At 39.3% G+C, this 10,080-nt stretch overlaps 1 protein-coding gene across 1 annotated transcript in view; it reads left to right on the top strand.

The window, feature by feature from the left end:
• Positions 1 to 749: 749 nt before the first annotated feature.
• LOC109032592 (uncharacterized) overlaps positions 750 to 10,080 on the top strand; it is a 215,295-nt gene continuing 205,964 nt past the window's right edge. Inside the window, exon 1 of the mRNA XM_019044808.2 lies at positions 750 to 1,148. Coding sequence (XP_018900353.2) covers positions 1,111 to 1,148 — 38 coding nt within the window. The 5' untranslated portion in view covers positions 750 to 1,110. The remainder of the gene's footprint in view (positions 1,149 to 10,080) is intronic.

Genomic DNA, 10,080 nt, shown 5'->3' with positions numbered 1-10,080 from the left:
AGAGAGCTTGCAGCTTGGTCGTCATATGGAGAAGGAATTAGCAGTGATGGTGAGTTTAATCTATTTTAGTGGAAATTTGTATTGGGTTGGAAAAAGTACCTCTTATAATACAAGATCAGATCTTGGTAATATACAAGATTATTCTTTTATCATACATGCAATATTTTTTTTTTTTTTTTTTTATTTAGTATGCATACAAGATATTCCTAATAAACTTTTATCGTTTATTTCTGTCAAAAAAATTTTAAAATCGAGTTTGTGACTTTAGCTACGTTACTTTGTATTATGTTGTTTTTCCTTGGTTGCACCACCCACCACAAGTCATAGTTAAAGGGCGGTGGGATGAAATTTTTTTTATTTTTGAAATCTTTGTTAAATTTTGGCTGTGTAAAACCATGACGTGAAATGAACGTATCATTATTTATTATAACCTTTGGCATATTTTAATTTCATTTTTATTTGTGTGATCAATACAAATAATAAATACTAATTTTTCTCAATTCAAAAAATAAAAAGATGTAAAAATTTAACAGAAAAAACCAATTAAAATAATTTATTAATTTAAAAAAAAAATGCCCATAAAAATAAAATTTCTCATAAAAAATAAAATATTATACAAATATTCCCTAAATAAAAAAGATTTTCCTCGTGTGTCCTCTCCTCAGCAACTGAATGTACTTTAAACAGTAAGAATTATTTACCAACTCATTCTTTGAGTACTCGTAGGATGTGCACGATGTGCAATTGTGCAACTTATACAAGTGCATCACAAGTGCAAGTATAGTGAATCGGATCGGCCAAGTCCGTCAATCTTCGGAGACAGCGCGTCTCCGCTGTCGGCAGGTCGCTCGACTGCCATTCGCGCTCGCGAACGACTAGTCGAAATTCGATTCGTGGACGGAAAGCACGCCGTGAGTGTGCTGTGCCTTGCGCGATCATCTGTCTGTGTTTACGAAGCGCGAGTGCCCGATAAACTTGAGTTCAGTGCGCTTGTTCCGTCGTCATTTTCGTGTTTACGAAGGGTTTATCCCGAATTTTAAGTTGTGCAATCCTTCGGAGTGTTTTGTGATATGATACGTGATTAAATGCTGGGACTATTCACCATCACCAATGCTCGAGGTTTTTAAAAGGCGCTGGAAACCCAAAAGGTAACCTATTATCACTCGTCTTTCTCGGATTATCAATAGTAGCAGGACCCCTCAGCCTTGCGACATTCGACCTTTTTGGCACAGTAGATTGGCAGTGTTTCTTCTTTGCATGTTTACCTCCTGTCATCCGTCGTTCGACTAGGCTTTATGCATCAGAGTCGTTGGAATCATCTGCTGATAGCATTACCAACTGGCGTACAGTTCTTCGGTTTTATATTTTCCTCTTACAACCGTTCTCTAATACAACCGATTATGACATTCATGCGCACTCATGATGTGTATTCTGCTGTGTAACCATTCGCCAAAGGCATTGGTTCATCCGCTAAATTCATAGTTACTTAGGTGACTGCTTAGCCAAAAGTTCTTTCACGAGAAATCTTTCAACAGAGTTATTTTCGATCAGATGTCAAGGAAGGTCCAGACAACGCTTCAAGTATCAATGGTGAAAACATGAATATCCATGGCTTAAGTGCGTAATGACGTAGCTCCATTGCAGTGTTTCCAAATGTCCGCCTCCATGTTATTTTTTCGAGGAAACACTAGCCAACTCTCAAGTCCAAAACTTTGATAGAATATTCGGCTGATAGAGAAGAAAAATCAACAAAGTTTTTGATGAATTACCTAGGTTAGTTTTTCAAGGGAATCATGACGAATGACAGGAAGTCTGCAACGTCCCAAGGAGTTGTCGTTTCACACTTTGGCCATCGATGTACATTTCTTGAAAGCAATGTTTCAGAATTTCTGCTTCTTTACTTTTCTGAAACTGAATTAACGTAACTTCATACAGGCAAATTTTTTGGAGAGTGTTCTTGACCAAGGCTTGGATAAATCACCCGAAACTTAGTGAAGCATCAATCTTTTTAAATATCAAGAATCTATGATAGCAGACCTGAAGCATCTCAGATGGGTATACCTCCCGGATTTGTATTCTCACCTATGATGTGTAGATAGATTGCATCAGTTGTTTTACAAGGTGGTCTTTATGAACAAGATACATACTTTATGTACTGGTTTCAAGGTAGATATCATAATATGAAAAATATTAATGGTGAAAGTAAAAGACATGCGTCTCAATTGCGGCATTTCACAAGTTTTCCTGTCAATTTATTTGTAAGTACCAATTAATGACGAATGATTGTTACTTACTTATACTCTTATATTTTCATTTTTACATTTTTCATGTGATGAAAAAATAGGTACAAATTCCAAAAATTTCCTCTGAAAACCCCAAATTCAACAAGAAATCTGCATGAAATCTCAGTTGGAGGTACAGGTATAATGACTTTCAACATTGATCTACACTGCCGTTTAGCCTTGTATTTTAAACACACCCAGAAGTTCATAAAATTGAAGGTTTCCTTTGTACACCTTTGATAATTTTGCTGTTAATTACAATGCTGTCTTTGGTATCCTAAGATAAGTCAGTCAAAATTTGGAGAATATCAATGAATAGACGGGAGAGGCTTAAAGTTTCCAGATTGTAGTTTTCTGCCAAATTTCACTTCATTGTAGAAAATTTAGTTGCAGATCACTCATTTCTAGACATTTTGTTTTGATGTTGCCTGTATTTCTCATAACTGCCTTTAAAACGTAAGTGCATGAAATTTAGAAGGTTTTTTATGAGGAAAAATAAACATCAATTTATCAATTCGCTTTCGATTTCGGGAATTTCATACATTTATCAACATTTAATAACAATCGGTCATTATTTAAAAGACCCAAGCGCCAGAAATGAAAATATGAGAAATACTTGAAACTGTAATGATATTCAATGCGTTTTGAATCATAGATTTTAGATCAATGTGATTGATTAATCCACAGCTTTAATATTTTAGAGCTCTGAAATTTGGAACTGATCCATTAAAGCATTTCTTACTGTTTTTTTCCCCTGTATTAGGTATATTTTCTGGCTAATAAAGAATAAATCTACAAGTCTATTCTAGAAATACCGATTCGAATCGGCGATTATCCCGACCTGAGTTGGTTGCGGCGCCTTGATGCAACTATTCGTGTTCTGCGGATGTGCGTGTAGCATTTCCGAAATTGAAGGCGCTTTCGCTTTTCTCACCTCTTCAGCTCTCTAACAACAGAATACCCACGTAGGGCGAGTATTACTCTTTGATGACTCAAGAACGAGGTCAGAATATCTAAGGATTCTAATGTCAATAATTGAATCGGCCATGATTAAAGAAACTTATGCGCCATGAATGAAAACACCAGAAAAATATTCGAAAATGTAATGATAGACCCGTTCTAAGTCGTAGATTTTAGAATAATGTGATTAGGTAATTGGACTGCGTTAAGCAGAAAGGTACCAAACCACATAAGCTATTGCTTTTAAGTGGCCAATTTAATTTTTTACATTTAAACGGTTGTGCGGTTTTAGTGCAAATTTCAATGAATTTTCTGTATAGTTCGAAGCCAATTCTTTAAAAATTTTCAAAAGAATACGCAAAAACTTTCTCTTGTAAAAAGTTAAATTGCCCAGACTTTGACGGCAGCTGATGTGGCTTGGTTCCTTCTCCCAAACGCGGTCTAATTCATTCATCGCTTTGACTGATCCCCTTCTTTCCCCCATGACGTTCCTGCAACTTTTTGGTTCTCAAGCAATTCAGGGGTGCAAAAATTCCTCAACCATAAGTGACCGGGCGGGTTGCGATCGGTCGCGTATGAGAATGGGAAGGCCCCGAAAACTGTGTATGTACCTATTAAAATGGGAAAGGCGGTATATCGCGTATTTTTGCTAAAGTGCGTCAGGGTTTGTCGTACAATTGAAGCGGTCAGTTACAGAAAGGCTCAAGCGCCAGTTATAAAAATGCAGAAAAAACGGTAGAAACTGTATGAACCAACCCGTTTTAAAATGCAGATGAATTTATTATTAACATGATTAATCAATTCATCGCTTTAATATATTTCAGAGCTCTGAGATTCAGAAGGGATGAATTAAAACCGTTACCACCATTTTTCTCGAATTCTTAGTTTTGGCGCCTGAGTCCTTTTGTAACTGACCGATTCAATTGCAGTAAAAGTAAGTGTTTTTTGCTCAATCGCGGCTCTTTGTACGTGTAGAGTCATGAAAAAGTAATCTTTCTGCAATTTCTGTGGAAAAAGGGTTTTTTTTTTTTTTTTTTTTTTTTTTTTTTTTTTTTAAATGAGAAGCCAATTTGAAAAATAGAAAGGCTAAGAACTTTTTGCATCCCTGAAGCTCTTCAGCGATCGATACTTAGATGTGTCGGAGCTTTTCAATACCGGTCATGTTTTCAATATCTGCTCATTTTAAACGATTAGTTGCACGTGCATTTTGTTCTGTTCAACGATGAGCTGTGCAATTATTGTCTCGGCATTGAATGTCATCGGTTCAGATTGCTCCGGCTGCTTTGTGAGACCTTTAAAATTTTCTCAAGTTTTGAAGTTTCAATTATCGATGTGTTTTCCGTCGCAGATACGCGAAGAAATCGTGTCGATAATTTCTTCCAATCGAGGTTTATGGTCCTCGACACTTTCGCATGATAGCCGCGCAGCTCGCTTTAATCGGTGCAATTACTGATGAGGTCGGAACAATTACATTTATGTTTCCCCGCGATCATGAGGATTGTCCTGTTAAGTGGTAATTTTTTAATTAGCGGTTCGAATTTTTGTCTGGCTACGTGATTTACTGGAGCTCACAGGTTTTTCATCTCAACCACTGCCACGAGAACTTCTTTAGACTTGTGTTCAGCAGTGGAATGGCGTGCTTTGCGATATATCGATTGATACGCCACTCTAACCTATGAAAAAAGATCGATTATCAGGGTGTTCGCAGCGAACACCTTAGTAGTCGATTCTTCACCATAGTTTCAAATGGCGATCGATCATCGATCATTCACGCCTCGCCGCTGGTGTTTAGTCTAAAAAGTGCCATTGGCCAAATGTCTTACAGGACCTGGGATTTTTTTCTCACTCACTTCCGAAAAATTATCTCACTTTCCCCAATCAGGGTGTCTACAAGTCCGGAATTTTCGGAAAGTCCGGAAATAGTATCGATGTTTTAAGGGCGGTCCGGAAGTTCTGAAAAAGTGCGAAAATTCCACAAGAAGGTCGGAAATTTTTTTCATTTTTGTCGAAATTTGAGCGAGAAATTGAAATTTTTCGAATTTCGTCAATGGACCAATAGACAAGGTACGAATTTCAGCATTCTGATACATGTTTCTTCACCAAAATTTCACGTGAAACACGATGCGCACAACGAATATTACCGAAATCAACTCCTTCCGAAGATATTGAATGATTCTTGATGCGTGAATTCAAACCACCCGCTCATGAAAACTCAATACTCTACGTGATTCACATCGCGCGCTAAACGTTATCATGAATGTCTCTGCACTGCAATAAAAAAATCTGGCAACCTCAATCTTGACGCTTTGGCTCAGCTATAGCAAATTACTTATAGTTTGAACAACAAATGGTGGGAAATGAACATTACTCGACTGAGAAGCTTGGTAAAACCGTTGTAGTGCGCGATTTGACTCACGTGGAGCTTCGAGTTTCTTGTGAGCGGGCAGTTCAAATTCCTTGTAACCGATGTGAAATAAAAACGTTAATATCTTCGTTTGGAGTTTGTTTCAGTAGTTTTCGTTGCGCGAATCATGCTCTACGTGAAATTTTGGTTTAGAAACATGTATCAGAATGCTTAAATTCGTACCTTGTCTAGTGGTCCATCGGAGGTTCTGCGAAAGAACTGCGTTTTTCTGTGGAGGAGGTCTTGAATTTCTTGGGAATGCACTGAAAAAGTACAGAAGAAGTACTGATTTCTGGTCAGTCTGTTTTCGTAGACATTTTGCAAATTTATCGAACTGATGACCACTTTTCATCTAATTATTTTATTTTTGTGCTCTCTAATGAAGATTCGCTCGAAACGTCTCCCGATAAGTTGAAAAGATAGCTAGATAAATTGTCGGAATTTTTTCTGAAAAGTTTCTTTGGTGTCGTTTTGGACGAAAATTCCCTCATTTCCCCAAGAACCTTACCGATCAAGCTACCCATGATCGGGCAGATTTTGCACCCCTGGAGAGGTCATTTTAACGCCGTATCAGTTCGCCTTCAGTTTTTAGTGTAGGCAACGCGCGCTCCCACGTGGGCGTAAAGTTGTATCATCGTGCAATGACATGCCTCTCAATAGCAGTGAAAAATCACTGTGATGATTGAGTAGTAGTGATCGATCTATGTGACAGGCGAGGAGCACAAGTTATTTTTATATTTTTTCATCTTTTTATTTTTTTCTGCGGTTTTCTCTATTAGTCAATCGTTGCCAGCCAATTTTCCAGACTGGCGTTTGGACTACATTTTGCAATTAGGAACCACAATATATGACTCATTCATGCTTAAAAACACTTCTGTGTATAGGTAAACTAACGTCACATTCGTTCTTTCTGAAATGAGGCAAAAACGGTAGTTTCTAATTGCAAAATGCGTTCAATTATTCATCCAAAAAAAATTTTCGGTTTTGTTTCGGACGAAAATGTCTTCATTTTTCCAAGAACCTTACTATATTATTTTTGTATTTTTTCATCTTTTCATTTTTTTGCGGTTTCCTCGAGAAGTTAATCGTTAAAAGTAAAATAGTCCTAGATTACAGCCGATTGTCCAGACTGGCAACTGGACTACATTTTGCAATTAGGAACTACGACTACATTTTGCAATTAGGAACTACGACTACTTACATTTTGCAATTAGGAACTACGACTACATTTTGCAATTAGGAACTACAATTTCTGGCTCTTTTGTAAAAATACTTTCTGTGTATAGGTAAACTAACGTCACATACGTCCTTTCTGAAATGAGGCAAAAACGGTAGTTCCTAATTGCAAAATGCGTCCAATTATTCATCAGATGCCAGGGAGATTAGTTGCGATACCCTCAAGGAGCCATCAAATTCACGTACCTACGATTTTTTTTCTCGCGGTTAGTTGGAAGGCCGTTTTTTTTTTTTTTTTTTTTTTTTTTTTTGCACTTACCGTTCTCTTGCGTAGTAAGGACGGCAGTGGAGCGAGTAGAAATTCGCTTGTACCACCTCTCATTATCCCCTTCGAGTCGGAAGCAGCCGGCGTGGATATCTGGGCCGACAGGTCGCATCTCCCACTCACAAGCGGTCGTAAAGCCGCGGTCGGCTGCAAGTGCGCTCCGAAAGATCATTGTCCGAGTCCTGTGGCGACTTCTGAAAGTTGGCAATACTGTTTCCCCTCAATTTACATCAGGGTTGCCACAGTCAGGGAAAACCGGGAAATGTCAGGGAATTTTGAAAAGTCAGGGAAAATGACGAAAGTGGCAGGGAAAAATTTTCAAGTCACCTTTATTTCCTTCCTACAATGATGGGTTTGATGTTTCGAACAACGAATTTTCCCCGGAAACTATTTTGAATCATGTCTTTTTAAACATCTAGCGTACAGGGTTGCCACAGTCAGGGTGTACTGGGAAATGTCAGGGAATTATAAAAAGTCAGGGGAAATGACGAAAATGTCAAGGGAAAATCGTCAAATCATCCTCATTTGTTTCCTAGAATGGATTTGACGTTTCGAACAACAAATGTTGCACAAAACTATTTCTTATTACATCTTTTTAACCATCTGGCATTTATTTAATTGTCAGGGAATTTTACCCGACTGTGTCAGGGAAACGTCAGGGAATTTCACCTTCTAAATTCTATGGGAACCCTGCATATCCTCAATTATCAGGGAATTTTAACAAAATGTATCAGGGACATAATGTCAGGGGATGACATCTTCTAAATTCTGTGGCAACCCTGCGTATCCTCAATTGTCAGGGAATTTTACCAAAATGTGTCTTGGAAATCGCAGGGAATTTCATTCCTAGCATCGGTGGCAACTCTACCAGAATCGATATTTTTAATGGATTCATATGGAGGGAAAACAGTGATGCCAACTCGCAAAATCGCCTCTGGCCCGAGTCCCGTTACGCAACTTCGCGGCGAATTTGTGCCTTGCGCGCTCCGTTTCCACCGCGGGAGAAATCGCAACGCGACGACGTCAGCGACGGAGCCGGCGAAAATTATTAGCTCGTGAAGAGGTTGAGAAACAGGCGTTATAATATCCGTTTCGATTCAATACTCATCGTTCTGTTTTCCGTCGCCCCGCCGCCGTGGACCCGAGCCCCCCCCCCCCCCCCCCCCCCCCCCCCTTCACAGGGGACCGGCGCACAGTGGATCGAGTCAATAAAAAAGGTCGGACATGAAATTTTTCACTGAACTGAAAATTTCGATGTTTATTCAGGGGTGCCTCAGTCAGGGAAAACCGGAAAATGTCAGGGAATTTTAAAAAATCGAAAAAACCTGGAAATGTCAGGAAAAATAACGAAAATATCAGGGAAAAATTGATGAACGAATTTCGCCCGAAAACTATTTCTAAATATGTCTCTTTGACTCTCCAGCATATTTTCAGTTGTCAGGGAAGTTCGTAAAATGTGTCAGGGAAATCAGGGAAATGTCAGGGAATTTCAATTTCTAGATATGGTAGCAACCCTGTTTATCTCGTCACATTTTAAATTTTAAGAGGTTGTTCTTGAAGAAAATTTCACGAGGAAACCAATGGAACCACTCTTAGAACCTCAAAGTTTGGTACAAACGGAGTTATAAGTGTTTAAATTTTCTACATTTTGTCCGACCTCTCCTATTGACTCGATCCACTGTGCGGCGCAGCGCGGGACCGATGAATCTGGCAAGGAATTTCCGCTCAGTAACGAGATTTTCCAGCGATTTTACCGGGCCGGGAACGTTTCCTCCCGGGAGCGACGCTGAGTTCCTCGCGAAAAACAATTGCGGAATTCCCAGGCAGAGACAACATGTTCGAGCCTTTTAGAAATGGAAGCGCTGGATGCAGAAAGGGCATTTCTTGGTTGCTGTATCTCAAGATCTCCGTTAACGTTTCATCCACTACAATCAAAACGAGTGCATGGAATTTGTCAAAAATTTACCGAATATTCTCTATGATTTTACAATGCTGAAAACCAAAAATTTCAGAAAATTCACCCAATAATTTCCTCCAGGGCCGGATTAAGGAGGTGGCCACATGGGCCGCGGCTCATGGCGGCAAATGTAGGGGGCGGCAAATTTTGCAATTTTTTTAAATGCAGGTATAAAAAAAATGGGATTTAGAAAAAAAAATTACAAACGAGAAAATGCTACAAAATCTCTCGTTTCCTGAGAGTATAGTAATTTCTAATTTTGTCGTCTTTCAGTGATACAAGAGACAGCACCTTTAATAAGTAGAGTTAAGAGAGACACCAAACACGCAGTTTGGCATATGGAGCGGCGCGGCGTAGAGAGCAATAATAACGAGGACTTGATATGAAAAGGAGAAGGCCTCGGCGCGGCAATCGGCATGTAATACATATTAGCGCCTACAAGACTGCACGAATACTTCACGCATTGCATCAAAAAACACAGTGCGGTTGTTGTGGTCAGCGTGAAACGGATAGCGCCTACAAGAATGCATGAATACTTCACGCATTGCGCCAAACACAGTGCGGTCAGCGTGAAACGGATAGCGCCTACAAGACTGCGTGAATACTTCACGCATTGCGCCAATCACGGCGCGGCGGCGGAAGTTAAAATCATTTTACTTCATTGTGTTTGTTCTTTCATAATTTTTTCGTTCATTTCTTATGAATGGAAGGCCTTGTTCCCACAGAGATAGATTTACGAAACTTGACTTTCGCGCAAAGTTCCGTGACCTTTTGCTAGTAGTGTTGACAGGGCTTTCCCAAAAAATGTGTCCAACACGAGTAAACGCGTCTAATGCACCCCTCCATCTCCGGCACGTTCACTTGATGGTTTTTATTGATGTTTCAAAACGAATGAGAAGGGGGCGGCAAAATACAGGCGGCCCTTGGGCGGCAAGTAGGAAAATCCGGCCCTGATTTCCTCTCTATAATATGAATT

The sequence above is a fragment of the Bemisia tabaci genome, chromosome 8, assembly GCF_918797505.1.
Source record: "Bemisia tabaci chromosome 8, PGI_BMITA_v3".
Lineage (NCBI taxonomy): Eukaryota > Metazoa > Arthropoda > Insecta > Hemiptera > Aleyrodidae > Bemisia > Bemisia tabaci.
Note: the sequence above shows the minus strand (reverse complement) of the source record. Positions and strands in the feature narration are given on the sequence as shown.